The sequence below is a fragment of the Homarus americanus genome, unplaced genomic scaffold (genome assembly GCF_018991925.1).
Source record: "Homarus americanus isolate GMGI-L3 unplaced genomic scaffold, GMGI_Hamer_2.0 scaffold25483, whole genome shotgun sequence".
Taxonomy (NCBI): domain Eukaryota; kingdom Metazoa; phylum Arthropoda; class Malacostraca; order Decapoda; family Nephropidae; genus Homarus; species Homarus americanus.
The window spans coordinates 6,360,869-6,386,935 of record NW_024726235.1 but is presented as its reverse complement, the minus strand read 5'-3'; the positions used below and the strand labels follow the sequence as shown (position 1 = coordinate 6,386,935).

At 34.8% G+C, this 26,067-nt stretch overlaps 1 protein-coding gene across 6 annotated transcripts in view; it reads left to right on the top strand.

Annotated features, from left to right (window-relative positions):
- Positions 1–26,067, top strand: part of LOC121865482 (PAN2-PAN3 deadenylation complex subunit Pan3-like) — a 98,224-nt gene that overhangs the window by 42,549 nt on the left and 29,608 nt on the right. For 5 of the 6 annotated variants that reach the window (XR_006088769.1, XM_042364973.1, XM_042364972.1 and 2 more), the window contains 3 exons: positions 2,286–2,451; positions 8,396–8,587; positions 17,896–18,116. Coding sequence is in view for 5 of the 6 variants with exons in the window: in XM_042364973.1 (XP_042220907.1) it covers positions 2,286–2,451; positions 8,396–8,587; positions 17,896–18,116 (579 nt within the window). In the remaining variant the exon portion in view is untranslated. The remainder of the gene's footprint in view (positions 1–2,285; positions 2,452–8,395; positions 8,588–17,895; positions 18,117–26,067) is intronic. The other variant, XM_042364975.1, reaches the window with a different exon arrangement.

Here is a 26,067-nt window from a genome sequence, read left to right as displayed (position 1 = left end):
TTCGACACTATCTGTCAATCAAAGTACCCCACCTTGCCTTCCCCCCTCTTCCAACCGCGCGGTCAGTCCCAACCCTCCCCCCACCCCCCACCAATCCTCCCTTCCAGAGTTTATAACATTTAGTATTAAATAATACCTCAGATTAAAGTTAGGATAATATAATTGACATTGCTGGATTCCTTGTAAGACCAGGAATATTTTGAATATAAATGTCATATATTTTGGACAAAAGATAACAGTTACCTAGAGAACAATTTTTATCTAAAAATTGTATGTTTAATGCAAAATATATGTTGTTTATATTCAAAATGATCACCAAATTATAAGAATTCCAGCAATGTAAATTATATTCTGACCGGGTAATTTGTATGAATTTTATGAGTTAAAACAAATATCTTCAGTTAATAAAAAAAAAAATAATTCTTCACAGGGTAACAGATGGGCGGTCGGTCGGTCCCTCCCTCCCCCCACCCCCCACCAACCGTCCCAAGGAGATGTGTGGGATAACCACTAAATTTTAATAAATAATACCTCAAACTAAAGTTAGGATAATATAATTGACATTGCTGGATTCCTTGTAAGACCAGGAATATTTTGAATATAAATGTCATATATTTTGGACAAAAGATAACATAGTTACCTAGAGAAATATTTTTATCTAAAAATTGTATGTTTAATGCAAAATATATGTTGTTTATATTCAAAATGATCACCAAATTATAAGAATTCCAGCAATGTAAATTATATTCTGGCTGGGTAATTTGTATGAATTTTATGAGCTAAAACAGGCAGGGTGGCGGGTGGGGGGTGGTGCGAATCTAAAAATAGCTCTTGAGCCGGACACTCACCGCGTATATGATGAAAAAATGTCATAAGTATAAAACAAGGCATCATATATGTAAACGCTGCTATGAAAGGCTAAGCGGGTAAATTGTATATATATATATATATATATATATATATATATATATATATATATATATATATATATATATATATATATATATATATATATATATATATATATATATATATATATATATATATATATATATATATTATATATATATATATATATATATATATATTATATATATATATTATATATATATTATATATATATATATATATATATATATTTTATATATATATATATATATATATATATATATATATATATATATATATATCCATATCCTCGCTTTACGCCGGGTCCTACCATGCTGCTTTCCACGCGACGCTGCATTCTGCCAAACACGGAATGCTCACTTTCCGCGGTGTGTGTACCCTTTTACGCGGAGAGCGGCGCGAGCAGGGTGCGCACAAGGTCGCCCAGTCATCAAAACATTACCGAGTTCTTCACCCGTCACCCACCACAGCCGGCCCAAGTCAGTGATAGTGATAATGATAGTGAGGATATGGACTTATATGGACTTTGAGGGGTTTGACAAAGAGGCCCTGCAAGCCTCTGTGGTGGATAGTGATACAGGTGAGGGCCAATAATCTGCCCTCTGCCTCGGAACCAACCCCCATCCCCGTGTGCCCAGCCATCTTTTCTACTAATGTAAGTGTTAAAAAACCTAATATTATTGATATTTCTCTTAATTATTAATTGTGTGTGCATACCATCATAAAATTAAGAAGTTATTTTTACTACAACGTAGGTATTGTGTCTGAAAAAGTGAAGTTTGGGGGTCGGCCCGGTCTTTATTTCAATTAATCCCATATGTTATGTTGTTCACTTTACGTGTTTCTCACTTTACGCGGGCCGCCGTGGGTTGAATTAACCGCGTAAAGTGAGGGTTCACTGTATATGTATATATATATATATATATATATATATATATATATATATATATATATATATATATATATATATATATATATATATATATATATATATATATATATATATATATATATATATATATATATATATATATATATATTTTGCTGTAACTGATTATATTTTCCATTTTGGAAAGAATGGCATCAAATGAATGTAAACCAATGTGTGTATGCATATCCTTTTCTTCCACCAACTAGTGATATGATATCATCACTCAGTCACCAATTAATACTCATGTATTCTTAATTTATTTTTATCAATATCTTGCAGTGGACTGTACACAATCCTTCTATCGGCAGTCGTAAACACATTTTGGATCTATAATTGCATATTCCACAACATTTCAGTTATTGATAGTCTTACTAACACAATTCACAGTGCTTGTATAAATACCTTTTTAGCAGTTAGCACTAATTTATTTACCATATCTCTTCAGGCAACCAACATCAAGACTGGTCTACATTACTGCCTTTATCGTATACATGGATACCGGCTAAGCAACGTAAAGGTCACTCAGCTAGTAGATCTGTGGAAAAAATTGCAACATTCCAGTGTGACTCAGTTGAGAGAAGTCTTCACCACCAAGGCCTTCAATGACAATTGTAGGGTATTCATTTTCTTTAATTTTGAATGCCAGCTCTCTCTATATATATATATATATATATATATATATATATATATATATATATATATATATATATATATATATATATATGTGTGTATGTATGTGTGTATGTATGTATGTATGTGTGTGTGTGTACAGTACAGTACAGTACATACATACATATACACACACACACACAGTAAGGTCCTGCTGAAAATTTTCCCTTCGAAGAAGAATTCACTATATTGTAAAGTAATACTGTACAGTGGGTAGTATTTTGGGGCAGGGTAATTCACTGAACAACTTGTACTTAATTTAGCATGAAAATTAATTGAATGATCTGATATGTACACGTTGAAACACACTAGTCTGGCACCCTTGGAACCTGACCCACCCTGCTTTTCTCACTAACTCAGCGTGTTTATCACTTGTCCGTGCTTGTTTGGGAAAAAAAATACAATACCATATTCTAATGTGGCTTAGAAATGAAGAAAATACTGTATAATATAAAACTTGTATACAGTGGTCCCTCGGTTAACAAACGCCTCGGTTATAGAAATTTCGGTTAACGAATTACCTTCCATAAGAATCTTCATTTCGGTTAACGAACAAAATTTCGGTTAACTAAATTCTTACAAAAATATTTCGACATGCTTTGGCTTGCTCACCAGCTGGAAGATTAGTCCGCCAATACAGAAATTGGTTCTAGGGCTTACATTCGTTAACATTGGAGTGAATATCAAGAAGGTTGTACTATTCAATAATTTTCCAAGTTTTATATTAAATTTTTTAGTCATTTTATCACTTATTTAACATAATTGCAGTACTGGGAACTAGTTTTTGGTGCGCCCATCAGCCACTTCACTCGCCCACAAAGATCTCAGTTTGTATCTCTGTTCAGTGGAGGAAACATCTTGCTTGTGGGTCTCTTGAACACAGAGTATTTTTACGTTTTTACAGTACAATTATTGGTCATTCTGAAATTCATTTATCATATTGACAATATATAGTGCAGTGCAGTGTTGATTTAAAGAAAATAATCTTGAATTACACCTAGTGAACTTAAAATTTTATGGGTGAAATGATGGCATCAAGCATGGGGTGATTTCTCTTCCACCCCCACTTCCTTCTCTTCTCCCTTCTCCTCCACCCCCACTTCTAATTCCCATCATCAACCAGGAGCCTTCTACATACACACCTCAAAGTAAGTGTACTTTACTGCATTTTTTTTTACTTTGTATGTAATTTTTGGTGAGCTGGAACCAATTACCCAAAATTCCATTGAAACAATGGTTTCGGTTAACGAACGACCTTCTGGAACGAATTGTGTTTTTTAACCGAGGGACCACTGTAATAAGAAAATGAAGAGCATGTGTGTGTATATGAATGGGAAGTGAGTTGTAACTGAGACAGAACAGCTGAAAACCCTCAGCCACTTCCCCCTCCCCGGATCTGTGTGGTAACTTCCACACACGTACGAAATAGTATTCCCTGTGTTTTTGACCTTGTGATTATTATTATTTTTTTTCTTCACATTTTGTATAAATGATTGTGTGCATATAACAGCCCCCCAAAAAAAAGAGAAAAAAGAAAATTTTTCAGTACAGTGGTCCCTCGGTTAACGAGCACAATTCGTTCCAGAAGGTTGCTTGTTAACCGAAACCATTGTTTCAATGGGTTTTTGGGTACCTTATATACTCGTCTGTAATCCCCCCTCATTTATAGGTCGACCCTGATTTTTTGACCAAGAAATCGTTAGTGTATGACATTCCTCGTTTATAAGTCGACCCAAGTTTTTGAGGGTAATGGAACAACAAAACCTTCAGTAAAAACACTCTACGTCCTATAAACTGAGGCTCTCCGTGCCTGAAACACCGAGTGCTGAAGGCAAATTGTTTACCCTTTATTATTACGACACTTTACACTGAAATGCGGGTAGTTTCCAAAAAAATATTGTATATCTCCATTCAAATATTTATTCAAGTCAATTAGGAAGGAATATTATTGTAATACAATAGTTTTTTAACTGAAAACCATTCAAAAAGCGATTACGCTAACATCTTTTGAACGAAAGAAAGCGAAAGTCATTATTTTCGTCACGATTTTATCCCACTTTCCACTGTAATACGTACGTCATTTCAGCAAAAATATTACATTTCCGTGAATGTATTAGATCAAGCACAGTGAATAGAATAGCATTGTAATATAACAATATTTTAACCGAAAACTATTAAAAAAACGAGTAACATCTCAAGAACATCGGAAGCTTAGGTAAAGTCTTCTGTTTTCGTCATGTATTTTATCCTATTTTACATTGAAATACGTCACGTTTCAGCAAAACTACAATTTATTTCCAAGAATATATTCATTCAGGCGCAGTTTAGGTAAAATATACATGTGATGTAACAGTTTTTTAACTGAAAACGATTCGAAAAACACGTACCCTCTAGCCCTGTTCAAGGAGAGGACTGGGAGTAGCTGTTTGTTGCTGATGACAAGGAAAATGATTTTGGTGGATTTTAATGAAAATATTCAGAAATATGGTATCGTAGTATTTATTCAAGTCAATTAGGATAGAGTATTATTGTAATACAACAGTTTTTAAACTGAAAACCATTTGAAAATCAATTACGGTAACATCTTTTGAACGAAAGAAAGCGAAAGTCATTGTTTTCGTCACGATTTTATCCCACTTTCCACTGTAATACGTACGTCATTTCAGCAAAAATATTACATTTCCGTGAATGCATTATATCAAGCACAGTATGAATAGAATATCATTGTAATATAACAGTATTTTAACCGAAAACTATTAAAAATAGAGTAACTTTTCTTGAACATCGGAAGGTTAGGTAAAATCTTTTGTTTTCGTCATGTATTTTATCATATTTTACATTAAAATACATCACGTTTCAGCAAAACTGCTATTTATTTCCGAGAATACAGCTAGACCCCGACTTACGACGGGGTTAGGGACCCAAATCCAGGTCGTAAGTCCGACATAGATAAAAAAAAAAAAAAATTTTAATAAAAAATCTACAATGAAACACAGTACAGTAAATGTAATAAATAATGAGGAATGGATACAGTGTGACTGAGCACTTACCTTTAATGTAGTCAGCTGAATGCACATGAGGCCCCCATAATTTTCTAATTATACATGGAGACTACATTAACTTGAAACGTTTCGGTATAGAAAATGCGTGCGTCATTTGGAGAAAAAAAAATGGTCACAACTGCGACGGTCGTAAGTCGAAGCAGTCGTAAGTCGGGGTCTAGCTGTATATTCATTCAGGCACAGTTATGGTAAAATATACATGTGATGTAACAGTTTTTTAACTGAAAAAGATTCGAAAAACACGTGTACTGTCAAGCTGATAACGCAACAGCTGGTGGTGCGTCATGCATCGTTGTAAACAAGAGGAGGTTGAATTGGATTACCGGATATTATATTAAGTGTGAACTATCGAAAAGTTTTTTGTAACTGGTATTTTTTGTAGATCAATGAGTACTGTGATACCGTATATGATATGATAAGTTAGCCTAGGCTAAGAACTTCAACATGGACTACTGAAAGCACATTGTAAGGTAATTTAGCTTATTGTAAGTTGGTGAGCTTCATCTGCTGAAGGAACTGCACAACTTTTCATTACTAATTGGTACATATTTTACGTTTCCATTGTTTACTGGCAGTAAATGGTAAATATTTTTCATGTCTGAAGCTAAAAGTTGCTCCTCGCCCTTCCTGTTATGCACGGGTTCAACCTAACAAAACTATTACGCATGTAGAGGTCGACCCCCAATTTTTTTGCCTAAAAATTTGGTCTTAAAAACTCGAACTACACACGAGTATATACGGTAATTGGTTCCAGCTCACCGAAAATTGCCAAAAAAACAACAAAAAAGGTAGTAAAGTACACTTACTTTGAGGTGTGTATGATGGGAATTAGAATGGGGGTGGAGAAGGGAGAAGAGAGAACAGAAGGCATTGGGGTGGAAGACAAGTCACCCCATGGTGCCATTTCACCCATAAAATTTTAGTTCTCGTGGTGTAATTCAAGATTATTTTCTTTAAATCAACACTGCACTGCATTATATAATGTCAATATGTAAAATAAATTTCGATTTGACCAATAATTTGCTTGGAAACACAGAAAAATAGCATTTATGTTGAAGAGAGTCTCAAGCAAGATGTTACCTCCACTGAAAAGTCACAGAGACTGGCACCTGTATGGTGTGTTGACAGGCTGTTTGGCGTGCTAAAAACTAGCTTCCTATACTTCATTTATGTTCAATAATTGTTAAAGTGACTAAAAAATTTAGTATAAAACTTTTAAAATTATTGAATAGTACTAACTTCTTGATATATAATAAAATAGTAAGGAATTTAAGCCCTAGAACCGATAACTGTATTGGTGGACTAATACTGCAGCTGGTGGACCGCCAAATGCAAGCGAAAACATGTGGAGGGGTGCTCGTTAAAAACTCGTTAATCGATGGATTGCTCGTTAACCGAAGTTAAGAATGTTATGGAAGGTAATTCGTTAACCAAAATCTCGTTAACCACGGGATCACTGTATTAGTACAGTATGCTGTATGTATATTTACCCGAATTATGAGTTGAAAACTAACCATAACATACAGTAGGTCACAACTCGCACAACTAAATGGTTCTTGCCTTTGTTTTTGGCCTAATGATATTTTTTCTTTTTTGGTTTATTCCATATGAAAGATTGTGTGCCTGTAACAAAAAAATAATAAATAAATAAATTACTACATCTACCCAAAATTACGAGCTGAAATATAACTTTTTACACAACTTTCATGCTACTCTCTCTTGCACTGGTTTCATGAACATCACCCAGGCATTCTAACTGGTAAAGTTTTTCTCCACTGGTGAATTTTACCACAATCATGGCCCCTAAGAGGAAAATTAGTGGCAGTACTTGTAGTGCCACCTCTCACACCTCTGGTCTCTTCGAAGACATATTGTAGGGCTACAATATAGGCAAAATATAAGCAAAGCCAAGAGCGTATAACCAAAACACACACTGTTGGAGGTATAAAGAAACTTGGCAGCTTGGTGCTGCTAATACAGCTGCAAGCCAGTGAGCCTAGACAATATGGCAGTGCTTTTTTTTCTTGGTGTAGGCCAGTATCACCTGTGCACTCATGCTGTCCACAGCTCTTTCTCATTACTCGGTAAGCATTATGGATTCTAACCCGGTGTGCTGTCTTTAAGATGTCTCAGAACAAATGCAAAAGTGGTTGTACTGAGTGCAGTAGTGTAAAATAAAGCAAAGCACTTGGTATCAAAAATCACTTTGCCTGCAAGATGACCATAGCTGTATACATCTAAAAGTTGAGCAAAGTGCAAGTTTATACTGTACCATGAAGTTTAGTTAAATAAAAAAGATGTGCTGGAATGCACCACGGCTTTTAACAGGTATCCTATGGGAAAAATGGGACCCATTCAATGATGATTCACCTTCAGGAACATATCTGGTTTGTCAAGTGGGACCTTACACTATATTTACATGTGTATATTATCATTATATACTCCATTCCCCACAAGAATGAATTAGTAGATTTTTTCTCAACTGTTAACTTTTTCCTATTTTTTTAAGTTTATCCAACATGTTTGATCTTGCAGTCTATTCCTGTAGTTATATTTATTATTTTAAAAACATGTGTAAAAAGGATTTTTTTTTTTAATGTAGTAATGTTTCGAATAATGATGTACAGTCGACATAATGTGCTAGTAGATGTAACCATGCATATGTAAATTTACATGAATAATCCTTCAGATTTGTATGGTTTGAGTGGCTCTTGATTTTGGCTGCCTTACACGTTGAAGCAGCTAAAGTGATAACAGGTAAGTTATAGTACTAGTGAGGGTTAATTGTTTCATTACAGACGCAGAATATATGAATATTTTTCAGCCATTGTGTTCGTTTATGACTATCATGCTGGAGCAGAGACTCTGGCTGCCCGACACTTCTCCTCTGCGAATGCCCTAACTGCAAATGGATGGGAAGGAATAGCCAGCTCTCCTGGGGGAAATGGGGGTAGCACCTCTCATGACCCCCCTACACGGGGTATTCACAAAAGCCACCAGCATAATTCAGGCAGTAGTAAGTTGTGTTGACTATTTTTTATTTTTTTTTTAAAGATTTTGATTGAATATCATGTGAGAGAGGCACTTAAAACTCGGTAGAATATTGATTTAGTGATTTTGGGCAGGAACTGAAACAGGTGTATTAAAAAATTAAATATTTCTGCAAATATCTGCATGTATTCCAGAAAAAATAGAAATTTAGAATGGTGAGACTCCTGTAGATAAACATAAGTGTTTGTTTGAAATTGGAAGGCTGTGAATGAGAAATTGAATGCGAGTGCATTTTATACATAATGAAGTTGCAATAAATTTTGTTCTTCAGTTCACAGGTACCTTTATTACTACTACATTTTTTTATTTCAAGGTCAAATATTCATAATTCACGGCTGAGCGCTGGCTGCCACGTTATTTATTTACATAGAAACCGTAAAGGTTATGAAAATATTTGGTTAATTTGAATTATAAATAAAGAAAATATATTACAGGTATCCCCTGAGATACGAATGGGTTAGGTTCCAAAAAACATTAGTTAGGTGAATTTACATAACACAAATAAAGGAAAAGTTAAAAATGGGGTTTTGTTTGCCAATGACAAAAATACCCAAATATCATCCCCCACAAAACAACAAATCTGTTCACAAGCAAGAACAAAATCTACTAAACTAATGATAAATAGTGCACAACTATAATTTACTGCCTAACACATGAAATTACTACCTAAATCATGAAAAAAAATTTAATACTGTTTAAATTTGGTACATTACCTAATAGGATGGCATAAACATGTCCGACCCCATGCCGGATACATGGGAGGTTTGTGTGTGGAAGAACTTATTCTTTGTACATAAAATAATGTATACTGTACCAGTAAATGTGAGGAATTAATTAATAATAATTATAATAATAATAAATAAAAGAAAAAATATTGAATTGCCATTTGGCAGGAGACAGCAGAGCAGTGAATGAGGAGCATAACTGGGTGATGGAATACCAGTCGTCACCGCTCCCTCCCTCCCTCAGTGCTTGCACCCATACACACACATAATGTTTAATTCCTTTATATTTTTTAACTTATATATATATATATATATATATTATATATATATATATATATATATATATATATATATATATATATATATATATATATATATATATATATATATATATATATATATATATATATATATACATACATATATGCAAGTAAATCACTGTAGGTGCTGGTGCTTAGCTTTCGCAATTCACATCTTCAGGGAATTACACTAAAGCGAGAACTCTCGTTTTCTTTCCTTGTGGTTATCATATATATATATATATATATATATATATATATATATATATATATATATATATATATATATATATATATATATATATATATATATATATATATATATATATATATATATATATATATATATATATATACACATATATACACACACACACACATATACACAGTGATCCCTCGGTTAGCGAACGCCTCGGTTAATGAATTACCTTCCATAAGAATCTTCAATTCGGTTTACGAAATTTTTACGAAATCATGTCGACATGTTTTCGCTTGCTCACCAGCTGGAATATTAGTCCGCCAATACAGAAATTGGTTCTAGGGCTTACATTCTTTAAAATTGGAGTGAATATCAAGAAGGTTGTACTATTCAATAATTTTCTAAGTTATATATTAATTTTTTTATTAATTTTAACACTTATTTAACATAATTGCAGTACAGGAAACTAGTTTTTGGTACGCCCAACAGCCACTTGACTCACCCAGCAAGGCGTCAGTTTGTATCTCTGGTCAGTGGAGGTAACATCTTGCTTGTGGCTCTCTTGAACATAAACTATTTTTACATTTTTGCAGTACAATTATTGGTCATTCTGAAATTTATTTTACATATTGACAATATATAGTGCAGTGCAGTGGTGATTTAAAGAAAATAATCTTGAATTACACCTAGTGAACTTAAAATTTTATGGGTGAAATGACGGCATCAAGCATGGGGTGATTTCTCTTCCACCCCCACTTCTTTCTCTTCTCCCTTCTCCTACACCCCCACTTCTAATTCCCATCATCAACCAGGAGCCTTCTACATACACACCTCAAAGTAAGTGTACTTTACTGCATTTATTTTCACTTTGTATGTAATTTTTGGTGAGCTGGAACCAATTACCCAAAATCCCATTGAAACAATGGTTTCGGTTAACGAAATTTTCGGTTAACGAACGACTTCCTGGAACGAATTGTGTTCGTTAACCGAGAGACCACTGTATGTATGTATATGTATGTATGTATGTATGTATGTATATATATATATATATATATATATATATATATATATATATATATATATATATATATATATATATATATATATATATATATATATATATATATATATATATATATATATATATATATATATATATATATATATATATATATATATATATATATATATATATATATATATATGCAAGTAAATCACTGTATATATATACAGTGGTCCCTCGGTTAACGAACTGCCTCCCATAAGATTCTTAAATTCGGTTAACGAATTTCTTACGAACCGACCTCAACATGTTTTCGCTTGCACTGGCCGGTTAACCAGCTTTAGTATTAGTCCACCAATACATTAATCGGTTCTAGGGCTTAAATTCCTTACTATTTTAGTAAATATCAAGAAGTTTATACTATTCAATAATTTTAAAAGTTTAATATTCAATTTTTTAGTCATTTTAACAATTATTGGACATAATTGAAGGTAAAGTGTCTAGTTTAATGCGCGGCATCCAGCCTCTTAACACAGCAAACAGGAGTTAGTCTCTCTCTGTTTTCACTGGAGGTAACATCTTGCTTGAGACTCTTCAACTAAACGCTTTTTTTCTGTGCTTCCAAGCAAATTATTGGTCATTTTGAAATATATTTTACATATTGACAATATATAATGCAGTGCAGTGTTGATTTAAAGAAAATAATCTTGAATTACACCAAGAGAGCTAAAATTTTATGGGTGAAATGGCGCCATGGGGTGACTTCTCTTCCACCCCAATGCCTTCTCTTTTTCCTTCTCCTCCACCCCCATTCTAAATCCCATCATCGCCATCATCCAGGAGCCTCTACATACACTCAAAGTAAGTGAACTTTTTTTCTACCATTTTTGTTGAATTTAGGCAATTTTCGGTGAGCTGAACCATCATCTAAAAACCCATTGGAAACAATGGTTTTGGTTTATGATTCTGGTTAACGAACAACCTGCTGGAACGGTTGGTGTTCAAGAATCCCAGGACCACTGACAGAGAGATCATCCACTTTCACTCTGGCTGGGTGGCCTGACACACTGCACCACCCACAAGGACACTTGTAGGTTGGTCGGTAGCGTTCCCTAGTCCCACCCAGTAGGTCGAGGGTTCGATTCCTGGCTGGTGAGGTCGTTGATTATATGTTCAAAGTCCGCGTGTTATATGGACTAAAAATGAAGTATATATATAAATATATATATAATATATAATATATATAATATATATATATAATATATATATAATATATATATAATATATATAATATATATAATATATTATATATATATATATATATATATATATATATATATATATATATATATATATATATATATATATATATATATATATATATATATATATATATATATATATATATATATATATATATATATATATATATATATATATATATATATATATATATATATATATATATATATATATATATATATATATCTTGATAAAATCACACGGGAAAAGGGAAACAACGGAGCACCTTAGCTTTTGTCTTTATTCAAGACATCTTCAGAGGCAACTGGATTACATGGACAGAGAGAGGCTTAAATATACAGGGTGACCTTAAAAACATGAGGTCAGGTCATAATGATGTCATCCACTAATCCCCACACCAACACACACGTAGAGGAGCTTAAGAGAAGGGGAGTGACGTGACTAGTCAGGTCACGTCAAAAATAAGGGACCCACTAAATAACTATTATACATCTAGATCAGAGGTTTTCAAAGCATTTTTAACCTTGGGCCACTGACAAATAAATTTATGTAACATATCGGTATTGAACTGACCATCACTAAGGTTTATTGATTGTAATTCCTTAATCAATCTAGTTTCAACCAGAAGTCTTTTTATGACACAAGATGATTTAAATACTTCTAAGCTTTTTTCCCAAGCAATGGGATGATTATTATTCCTAACATGATTGAACAAGGCACTGCTTTCAGATGCTGTTCTGATATTGTACTTATGTTGTTTGATTCTGAGCTGCAGTTTTTTTCCTGTCTGTCCTACATAATTACAATTACATTTACTACATGGAATACAATAAACACTTCCATTTACATTCAAACTTGGGCTATTTCTTATTAACATATTGGTAATGGTTGAGTCATACTTGAAAACAACATTAATATTTAGTAGCTTGAGGGACCGAACTAACGGGACAAATTCATTATGATAGGGCAGAGTCAAAATATTCTTAAGTGTAGGAATTTGCCTGGTTTGAGAGGAACTTTATAAATGCAACCAATTGTGTTGTTGGGGTAGTGCTTTGAGAATATGCAGCCCGGAATTCATTGATGAGGAATGTAAATATATCTATAATATTGGCTCAAACCTTAAATACCCTAGATCTTTCATAGACAAATGCCTGAACATTACTGAGAAATCTTTTTATAGAACTGATCCCAAGCCCACCCATGACCATAAGAATATCTTAATATTACCATTTCACAAAAATTTCTCACACATTCCTTTACAACTAAAAGCCTGGAACGTCAACGTGGCATTTAAAAACTCATGCACTGTTAAACAAATGTTAATCAAGAACTCCCCGAACAACACAATTGGTTGCATTTATAAAGTTCCTTGCAAGGAATGTAATATGTTTTACTTAGGCCAGACAGGAAAAGATCTTGCAACTAGAATTAAACAACACAAATACAGTGTTAGGACAGGCCAGGAATCCAATGCTCTGTTTGTTCATTTGAGGGATAACAAGCATTGCATTGACTGGGATAATGCCTCCTCAATATTACCATGTAATTCAATTGATAGTAGGAACATCATAGAATCTAGTCTTATTAAACATACCGAAGCATTCAACATGAATTTGAGTAACGGCATGTACAAGCTGGACAATTTTGTAATTAAGAAGATTTGTAACCAGGTGAGAAGGCCGGGTCACCTGACCACCAACCGTTGTGTGCTATTTAAAGATTAGTAGGGTCATTACCTAATACCTGACCATTGTGGACCTGGTCTCACCCTCCTCTGTGAATTACACGAAAGCGCTTGGGAACTTCGTTTTTTCTTCTTTCCTTGTGGTTATCAGCATATATATATATATATATATATATATATATATATATATATATATATATATATATATATATATATATATATATATATATATATATATATATATATATATATATATATATATATATATATATATATATATATATATATATATATATATATATATATATATATATATATATATATATATGAATTATATATATTATATATTATATATATATATATATATATATATATATATATATATATATATATATATATATATACACACACATGATTAAGTGAACAGCAGAACCATGGGATTATTTCCAATGAGGCCCGACCCCCAAACTCCACTTTTGACGACACACAACTATGTTGTAGTAAAAATTTTATCTTAACTATGATGGTATGAACAAACAACTAATATAGAGAGTTGGGTTAGGAAAAATAAAATTAAGTTAGGAAAATATAAAAGATTAGGTTAGGAAACTAAAGTTAGTGCCTTACCACGTTAGTAGATGGATCGCTCGGGGATGGAGGAGGGGGAAGGAGTAATTGGTGAATCAAATAAAGAACTGAGACACTCTCTTGGCAATATATGGGTAGATGAACGCGTTAAGTGAAAGTTCGGTTTGGCGAACACAGTATATGAAATCGAGTTAAGTGAAACAGCAAGGTAAATTGCTTCAATAATGTGTGTGTGTATATATATATATATATATATATATATATATATATATATATATATATATATATATATATATATATATATATATACAAACACACACACACAATATACATACATACATACATACAATACCAATATACATATTATATTATATTATATTATATATATATATATATATATATATATATATATATATATATATATATTATATATATATATATATATATATATATATATATATATATATATATATATATATATATATATATATATATATATATATATATATATATATATATATATATATATATATATATATATATATATATATATATATATATATATATATCTCACTAGTCGGGAATCGAACCCTGGACCTCTACGTGTGAATAGGGATCACTACCATCAAGAAGGACATTATATGTATTCCTAGGCTTTGTTTTATATCACCCAAAGCCTGTTCATTCATTTCTTTTAGATAATGTGAACCTCCATCGGGATTGCCCGTGCCAACTGTGTGGCTGTAGTAGTATTTTACAGAATCCAGCTAGGAAACATGAGGCTACATATATATATCATCAGTCCATATAGCACTCCAGACTTCCATGTACAAACAACACCTCACCAGTCAGAAACCGAATCCTGATGCATAATTATTTTCTCTCGGCCAGAAAAATTCTCATCCCTGGAATTTCCCAGGTACCGGAAAATGTTTCTTAGAATTTCCAGAAAATTACCCTGATTTTCCAATCTCAAATCCGGAATAAAATCCCCCACCCTGGAAAGTTCTGGAAAAATTCTGGCTTTGGGAACGTTTTTCAGAGAAAATTTCAATTACAGTTATTGGAGAGTTACAATTGAAGGGGATTCTGGCTAACAGAGATAATAATTTAAGTAATATCTCCGTTAGCCAGATTTTTTTCCCCTGCACATATTGAGATGAAGATTGCATGTGCATGTAACAGTAAAAAATAAAATCCAGAAAATTGCGAGTTAAAAAATAACAATACTGCAACTCATGGAATAGCCCAACGCCTCACCTACTGTAAATTTGGTACATTATCTTGGTGGAGGGCAGTTTGGGTTCACCCACCACAAGGGGTAGTGGGGGGGTGGGCTGAGTAAGGGCCTTACTCAGCAAGATGAGAGGGTTGTCCACTTCATCACTGCTGTCTGCCAAGGACATCACAGTCCTCATCATGCTTATAAATTATAGCCACAGTACAGTGATCCCTCGGTTAACGAGCGTCTCGGTTAACGAGATTTCGGTTAACGAGTTACCTTCCATAAGATTCTTTACTTAGGTTAACGAGCAATCCCTAGATTAACGAGTTTTTACTGAACCACCTCAACATGTTTTCGCTTGCATTTGGCGGTCCACCAGCTGTAGTATTAGTCCGCCAATACAGTAATCGGTTTTAGGGCTTAAATTCCTTATTATTTTAGTAAATATCAAGAAGTTTATACTATTCAGTAATTTTAAAAGTTTAATATTAAATTTTTTAGTCATTTTAACAATTATTGAACATAATTGAAGGTAAGGAAACTAGTTTCATGGGCGTCATCCAGCCTGGCAACACACCAAACAGGCGCCAGTCTGTCTTTTCAGTGGAAGTAACATCTTGCTTGAGACTCTTCAACTAAACACTTTTTTCTGTGTTTGCAAGCAAATTATTGGTCATTTTGAAATTTATTTTACATATTGACAATATTTAATGCAGTGCAGTGTTGATTTAAAGAAAGTATTCTTGAATTACACCGAGAACTAAAATTTTATGGGTGAAATGGCGCCATGGGGTGACTTCTCTTCTTCCCCAATGCCTTCTCTTCTCTCTTCTCCTCCACCCCCATTCTAATTCCCATCATCATTATCATCCAGGAGCCTTCTAACACACCTCAAAGTAAGTGTACTTTTCTACCTTTTTGTTGAATTTAGGCAATTTTCGGTGAGCTGGAACCAATTACCCAAAATCCCATTGAAACAATGGTTTCGGTTAACGAGCAACCTGCTGGAACGGATTGTGCTCGTTAATCGAGGGGCCAAGATATTTCCCAATTTTTGTACGGCCATCACTGTATTCATGACACTTAATTACTTCCAGCTTTATCTCGGCCGTTCAAATTTTCTTCGGTGTAGTACAGGTAGCCGAAGACACGACAGAACGCTTGGATGCCATAACGAGTTCTAATGAAGGGGTGGCTCGAATACACACGGATAAAGAGAGATTACTTCATGCACAACGAATGGCGGGTGAAAGTAGACAGGCTTGTGGGAGTTATGGGAGGAAGGGTGGTACATAAGATTGGTGAACAAGAATACGTCTCCGTATCACCCCCCAAAGACGGCAGTGCCATCTGACTCCGTGGTTACGTACTTTGAATTTTTGCCGGACCCAAATTCGTGTAAGCTTTTGTGCTTCTGTATTTTAGGGAAGTGGTGCCAATTTATGGAATTCGAATCTACTGTAAAATGTTCGTATCATGGGGGATACTTGTATAAATTTTATTTTGTTCCCAAGCTTTCAGCTCCCCTCCAGCCTCCTTACTCCAACATTATGCAATTTCAGCAGTATTCCCAGATTATTTAGGTTCATGGAAAAAAATCCCACTTTCAACTCCAGATGAGTTATTGTGGTATAAAATTCCTGGTTCTTTGTTGATATAGTGTGGTCACAGTCAGCCTGGCGCTTGCCTCGTTGGTGTATAGGCTGAGTTCGCACAAAATTATGAGGTGGGAAGGAGCTGTTTATGTAATATAGAACTATTTTTGTATAATTTTGTGTTACTATAATTTTTTATGCACTTTGCAATATTATGTATGATATTAATGTTTATTAAGTTGGTTTTGGAACAGTTTATGGGCATTTTTTGGCCTCAGGAACCAAACTAATGTACTTTCATTTAAATCAAACTACTGTATCCTTTTAAATTTCATTATGTCTTTTGGTACTTAATCTCAAATTGCAAAAGGATCACCTTTTGATGTTGTTGATGTGAAAAAAAAAGAATTTGTGTTTGAATAACCATCACTTAAATACTTTTAGTCAAGGAAATGCTTCTGTTGATTTCTTTTCTTTTAAATTATTTCTGTCTTGTGTTTGAAGAATCATGAAAGATTTAATTTTCAGCTTTCATTCTTTAGTTTTTGGCTTTATTTCTCGAGTGAAACTCAGATTCTCATGATACTATCTATGGTATTCTTCTTGTAATCTACTTACTCTTGTAGTTCTAGTTTCCATTCTGTATTGTGTTTATATTAAAGTTATCACACTGTTATTCTGTAATACAGGTCTTCTGCCTGAATCTACTTTATGGAACTACATCATCCAGCTGACGGGGGCCTTGCGGACGATTCACACACAGGGTCTTGCTTGCCGTACATTAGACCCCACAAAAATCCTCCTCACAGACAACAAGGCGAGAATTAGGGTCAATTGCTGTGGAATTCATGATGTGCTGAATTTTGATCCCAATGCTGCCAAATCCCTTGCTAACATGCCACAGTATCAGGTTTGTAAATCATAAAAGTTGGGAACTGTTTTGAGGTGTAAGTATAGGTTTGGATTTAGCATGATGTCTTTTTCATTGTATAATCATAGGCATTACTGCACATTAAAACTGAGGTGTTTTTATGTGTATATCAATAAGAAGTTTGAAAGAAGTGTAGGAAATACCTGCCTAATAACTTTATTTTATGGAAATGTGGATATATACTGTGATAAGTGATATCTCCGTTAGCCGGAACACTTGGTGCAGAGCACCTCGGAGAATGAGAGATTCCGGGTAACGAAACGACTCTCAAAGCCGGAAAAAAATTAATCCCGGAATTTTTCCGGGTACCATAATTTTCTTAGAATTTTCCATGACAATGCATTCTTTCATCTGTCAAAGCTGGGAAAAAATCCCCCATCCCCGGAATTTTCCAGTTACCGAAAATTTTCTTGGGATTTCATGAAAATGCATCTGACTTTCATCTCTCCAATCTGGAAAAAAAATCCACCATTCCGTGGATGAGAGATTTCTGGCTAACCAGATGACTTTTAAAAAAAAAATCACCCATCCCTCGAAATTTTTCCGGTTACTATGCATCCTGTGCAAACAGACGCTAGCCCACATCCTCAGAATGTTTCTGGGCGCTGGGAAAAGTTTTCCAAGAGTCTTAACTACCAGAGTCTGTAAAAGCAGTTTTAATTAAGTTAGAAACTTCATTTTACTAAAATAATCTAGAATAGTTTATCTAGGTTTGGTTAAATAAATATATTTAAAGACTAAAAATCTATATGAACGGCCATGACTGAAGCTGTGTGTTAGAGCAAACACCGGTGTTTTCCACTGCCATGGAGCTGTGAGGGATTAGTGGGTCTCGTGTAACTGACCTGACACAATGTCAGGTTGAGGTAGGGTGGGGAATTAGTGGTCTCATATTACTGACTTGATGCAATGTCAGATCACCCATTGTTGGTTGGGGATTAGTGGGTCTCAGGACCTGAAGATGTCTTGAATAAGGATGAAAGCTAAAGTACAGTAGTTTTTAGAGAGATTGTGTTCAGTGTAAGTATAAATGAGCAACGATGTATCCTTCAACATTGTGACATTACATTTTAAAATATGGAGTGAGAAAGAAAGGTGTGGGTAATTAGAAAGATGGAGTGGAAAGGAGTGGTATCGTGCACCAGTGTTGCCGCTTGATAAGCTCCTCAACAGCTGATCTTTTAATTCGCCACCACGCAGTCACACACATTTGCATCAGTTAACCACGCATAAATTCATGTCATTCAATATGGGGGTGTGTAGGTGGTGTTTGGTAGTTGTGATGTGGTGAATTGATGAATAATAAATAAGCAATATTATATCGTCATTGACAGTCATTTGATGAATAGTAGCATACCACTATCATCGCTACTATACATCAAACTGCTGTGCTGTCATTAACAATGCAATATTATTTATTTATTATTCATTAATTAATACCCTCACCACATTACATACACACACGTGCACACACAACATCTAGAGTTTAAAGTCTTATGTGGGAGACACTATTAGCTGGAGGGAGGCTGGTACTGCCCTTTTCACCATTTTTATTTATCTGTATTCATTCTCATATTCTAGTACGATCAGCCTCTTACAGTGTATATATTATCATTGGTAATATAAAATATTAAACACTATAGAAAAAATACAATGTACTGTACAGGGATATCTCCATTTGCCGGAAGAATTGGTGCAGAGCACTTCTGGGAATGAGAAATTTCCGGATAACGAAACAACTCTCTCAAAGCAGGAAAATATCCCTCATTCCCAGAATTTTCCCGGTAATGGAAAAATGATCTCGGAAGTTCCAGAATGGCACATTATTTCATCTCTCAAAGCTGGAAAATATCCCTCATTCCCGGATTTTTCCGGGGAACGGAAAAATATTCCTTGAAGTTCCAGAAACTGCACATTACATTATCTCTTCAACCCGAAACATCCCCGATCCCCGGAATTTTCCGGGTACTGGAAAAGTTTCAGAATTTCCGGAAAATGCTCCTGATTTTCATCTCAAACCCAGAAAATAACTCCTCCATTCTCTTAATTTTCCAGATATTGGGAAAATTTTCTCTGAAATTTTCCAGAAAATGTGCCTCTCAGAAAATCGTTCCCAAAGCCGAAATTTTCCAGAAAATTGCGGCTTTGGGGACGATTTCAGGAAAATTTTATTCGCTATCAGAGAGTTTCGGGATTGAGGGATTCTTGTTAATGAAGATATTACAGTATGCCTGGATAATTAGCGAATTTTTATTTTGCTGTCCTCGATTATTCGTTGATGACACCCTGGATGTACCAAAGAATGTCTGCGGGTAGTTTTAAAGTTGCCAGTATTGCCGGTTGGGACAGGGAGCCATTCGTTCTAGAGACAGTAATTTCCTTTACCTGTATCGTATATACAGCTACTCCTCGACTTATGACCTACTCGACTTACCTAATCTACCGACCACGACCAACTGTAACATACCTAATCAACCCCAGCGCACTAAAATTTTTCGTCACGATTTTGAGTCCCGACGTTAGTGATTGGCGCCTGTGTACTGAAAATATTTTCGTTAGTATTTCCCTTTAAAAAGGCTGGTATGCTTAAAAGTGAGAGTTTTGTGGTACTGAGAAGAAAAGGAGACACCCATTTTAGATTTTCTATGTATTATCTTTGCATTTTCAACTTACGACCTGGATTTGGGTCCCTAACCCCGTCGTAAGTCAAGGAGTGGCTGTACAGTGGGGTATGCTATAACGAACGGATTCTACTACGAATATTCCTATAACGAACGGTTTTACCTATAAAATTGAGAATGTTATAACGAACGAAACTCCTACAACGAACAGTATTTATTTATTTAATTTTTTTTTTACTAATTTATTGTTTTTTATTACAAGTATTAATGATATTCTTTATTTTAGGAGTTTAGATGCATATTTATGCACTTTTTTACAATTTTTACAATTTTAAATTATATTTTCAGTGTTAAGTGGTTGTATTTGGGGGCCTGGAACGGATTAATCCTATATTGAACGAATGCTATAACGAACAAGGTTCTAGAACCAATTAGATTCGTTATAGCATACCCCACTGTATATAATAATAATAATAATAATAATTAACGGTTTATTGAAAAAATTCTGCAGCCCAAAGGCTGAAAATATACATTGGACATAAATGACTTATTACATACATTGGTGGTTTAACAAAAGCCTTCATTAGAGAAAGGTAAAGGAACATACAGTGAACATACAGATTAATGTAGGTGTTGAACAGCAACCAGAGTGTAGTAACTCCCTCCCAGATGGTGTTAGGAGGAACTCACGTGGTGTAGTAGTTCTGGTGTTATGAGGGACCTGGCGTGGTGTAGTACCTCGAGATGATGTTATGAGGGCCTCACGTGGTGTAGTAATTCCCCACAGATGGTGTTATGAGGGGCTCACGTGGTGTAGTAACTCCTCACAGATGGTGTTATGAGGGGCCTCACGTGGTGTAGTAACTCCCTCACAGATGGTGTTATGAGGGACCTCACTTGGTGTAGTAATTCCCTCACAGATGGTGTGATGAGGGACATATATGTGTGTGTGTGTGTAGACAACTCAAAGCCAGAAAAAATCCCTCATCCCCAGAGTTTTAGGGGTAACGGAAAAATATTCTCGGAAGTTTCAGAAATTGCCCAATACACCATCTCTTGAACCCGGAAAAATATCCCTCATCCCTGGAATTTTCTTGGTCACGAAAATTTTTCTCGGAATTTCCAGAAAATGCGCCTCATTTTCATCTTTCAAACCTGGGATACATTAGAATGTCGAGTTAATAATTCAATAAAGGGTGAAATAGGGGCTGAGTCTGTATGGGTAGAAATTGCGGAAGGAAGAGAAAACTAATTATGGGAGTGCTTTACAGGCCCCCAAGTCTTGGGAAAGAAGCAGCTCAGTCCATATGGCAGGAAATGAGTAGGGCAGCAAGATACAACTTGTGCATTATGGGGGATTTCAACTTCCAGAATATTGACTGGGACAATATTGTAGGTGACTGAATCTGAAGACTTCCTAGATGCAGTACAGGATAATTTTTTGAAACAACTAATTACAGAACCTACTAGAGATAACAATATATTAGACCTAGTATTAACAAATAAAGAAAATATTATCAGATATATCACAGTATGAGAAGAACTAGGGAACAGTGATCACAGAGAAATAAGGTTCACCCTAAATTGGGAAACGAAAAACAATGACAATATGGTCAGAGTCCCAAACATTCGACATGGATTATCAGGGGTTAAGAAGGTACCTAGGTGAGGTCACCTGGGAACAGTCAGGTCAGTCCCCAGTAGGAAAGGGTGAGGTCACAGATGACAACAATTGATCATGACAATAATATATTCACTCAGATAACATGTAGTAAAGCACAAGAACAAAATATACCATACAGAAAAATTAGGTCAAATAAGAATGAACCAAGGTGGATGACCAGAAAACTTAAACATGACATAGGAATAAAGAAAGGAATTTATAAGAAATTAAAGGGAGGGGAGGAGCAGCAGCTCAGAAATAGATATAATGAACTGTCTAGGAATGTTAAGAAAAATGTAAGGACAGCAAAGAGAGACTACGAAATCAGGATAGTGAGAGAATCCAAGGCGAATCCCAAGGGATTTTTCCAGGTATATAGGACAAAGGTCAAGGACAAAGTTGGGCCTTGAAAGTCAGGGAGAGGGGAAGTGATCGATGACAGTGAGGAAATAAGCAAAGCATGAAACAGTTACATTTTATCGGTTTTCACAGAAGAAATTCACGAGGAAATTCCAGAGGTGAAACTGATATTTTGGGGAAATGAAGAAGAGAAATTAAAGAATACCACTATCAGAAAAGAGGATGTTCTTAAGAAGATAAATAAATTAAAGAAGACAAAATCCCCAGGGCCAGATGAAATTTTCCCTCGAGTTTTGAAAGAGTGTAGGGAACAGATTAGCGGACCCCTAGTAAATTTATTTACAAAATCATTAGACACGGGAGTTGTGCCAGACTTGTGGAAACAGGCAAATGTAGTACCCATATTCAGAAAGGGGGACAGCATCAGCGTCAAATTACCGGTCGATTAGTTTGACGTCAGTAGTGGGGAAATTTCTTGAATCAATTCTAGTAAATAGCATTCGATCGCATTTAGAGAAAAGCAAATTAATCTACGACTCAACATGGGTTTACAAAGGGAAAATCGTGTAACATATCTACTGACGTTTTTTAGGAAAGGTTTTGAGGTAGTAGATAATGACGATAATTACGATGTTATTTACTAGGACTTTAGCAAAGCGTTTGACAGAGTACCACATCAGAGGCTTTTGAGAAAAATTAAGGCTCATTGTATCGAGGGGAAAGTTTTAAATTCGATAAAATCGTGGCTCACCGATAGAACACAGAGGGTCAGCGTAGATGGTGTTAAATCTGAGTGGGGCTGTGTAACCAGTGGGGTTCCCCAGGGGTCAGTACTAGGCCCACTCCTGTTCATAATCTATATAAACGATCTAGATACTGGGATCAGCAGTGACACAAGCAAGTTTGCGGATGACACCAAAATAGGGCGGCACATTAATTCAGGGCAGGATGCAAATGCACTACAGGAGAATTTAAATAAACTACAGGAGTGGTCAGAGAAATGGCAAATGAAATTCAACACCAGCAAGTGCAGCATACTTAATATTGGTAGAACAAATACTGTCAACGTATACAGCGAGTTCTGCTATAACGCGTGTTTTGACAACGCGAATTGGCTCTAACCCAATTTATGAATAGAGGAACGATATTTGTATAACTCGAACGCTTGTTTGCTGTAACGCGATTTTTGCTCACTATTTCTCCAATTTTGTGGTATTAACTGTGAATATGGTAAAGAAGAATATCTCCAAGAAGCGTTCTGGTGATCGCATTCCTGGTGATGATCGTAAAAGAAAGGCTATAACCCTTGAAGAGAAGCTCGATGTTATCGACCTCAAAATCACCCTTCTCCCCCATCAAGTTATATTCATATTTTTTCAAGGTAAAGTGTTACATTTACATTATGATTTCATCATTAGATATGAATGTAACATTTATTTAGACTGTGCTATCCTTTGTGTTAGGCTAACTACTAAATTTTTTTCGATTTCGAGTAGCAATCTGCACCTAACCCTATTTCTCCATAAGCCCTGTTATTTCTATTGCGCGAATTTCTATAACACGATGTTTTACAAGAACACAAGTATCGCGTTATAGCAGAACTGACTGTACAGCCTTAACAACATCAATCTACAAAGGTCGACTTGTGAAAGACTTAGGGGTACTTGTAAGCCCGGACCTACGGCCTAGAAAACAGTGTGTTAATGTTCGAAATAAGGCAAACCGAGTATTAGGTTATATATCTAGAAGTGTAAGTAATAAGAGTGCAGAGGTCTTATTGCAATTATATCTTGCATTAGTCAGGCCGCACTTCGATTATGCGGTTCAGTACTGGTGCCTTTATTATAGAATGGATATCAATTCACTGGAGTCGGTGCAGCAAAGAATGATGAAAATGGTTCCGGGACTTAGAAACCTTCCATATCAAGATAGGTTAAAGAAGCTAAACTTGTATTACCTAGAACGACGAAGAGTGCGGGGAGATATGATAGAAGTATTTAGTGGGTGAAAGGAATCAATAAAGGCGATATAGATAAAGTTCTTATAATATCCGAGCAGGATAGGACTCGTAGCAACGGATTTAAGTTGGATAAGTTTAGGTTTAGGAGGGAGATAAGAAGGAACGTTCACAAATAGGGTAGTAGACGAGTGGAACAAGCTTAGCAACTTTGTAGTAAGTGCTGGAACACTGGAGAGTTTTAAAAGGAGGCTAGATAGATTCATGGATGATAGAGAGTGGTAGTAACTCGACAGGAGCTGTCATGCACAGACCAACCGGCCTATTGCAGACTCCTTGTTTTCTTATGTTCTTTTATATATATATATATATATATATATATATATATATATATATATATATATATATATATATATATATATATATATATATATATATATATATATATATATATATATATATATATGTATATATATATATATATATATATATATACAGTGAACCCTCACTTTACGCGGTCAATTGAACCCACGGACCGCGGAAAGTGAGAAACGCGTAAAGTGAACAACATAACATATGGGATTAAATGAAATAGAGATCGGCTGACCCCCAAACTCCACTTTTTCCGACACAATACCTATGTTCTAGTAAAAATAACATCTTAATTTTATGATGGTACATGCACACAATTAATACTTAAGAGAAATAGAGAAATACAGTCGCCAAGTTAATGTCCATTCAAATAATGGACTCGACTCCCTCCCCCTCTTCTCACACTCCTGGCTCTTCCCTCACTGAAAAATGTTTGGGGGAAAACCACTAGATTTTAAGGTTTAGTAATAAATAATACCTCAAACTAAAGTTAGGATAATATAATTGACACTGCTGGATTCCTTGTAAGACCAGGAATATTTTGAATATAAATGTCATATATTTTGCACAAAAGATAACATATTTACTCAGAGTAAACTTTACATCTAAAATTTGTATGTCTAATGCAAAATCTATGATGTTTATATTCAAAATGATCATCAAATTGTAAGAATTCCAGCAATGTAAATTATATTCTGGCCGGCTAATTTGTATGAATTTTATGGGCTAAAACAAATATCTTCAGTTAATAAAAAAAAAAAATATTCTTCACAACACTATCTGTCAAACAAAGTACCACACCTTGCCTCCCCCCTCTTCCAACCTCGCCAGATGGTCCGTCGGTCGATCCCTCCCTCACCCCCCCCCCCACCATCCCTCCCTACCAGAGAAATGTGTGGGAGAAACCAGAATATTTACCTTTTTAGTATTAAATAATACCTCAGACTAAAGTTAGGA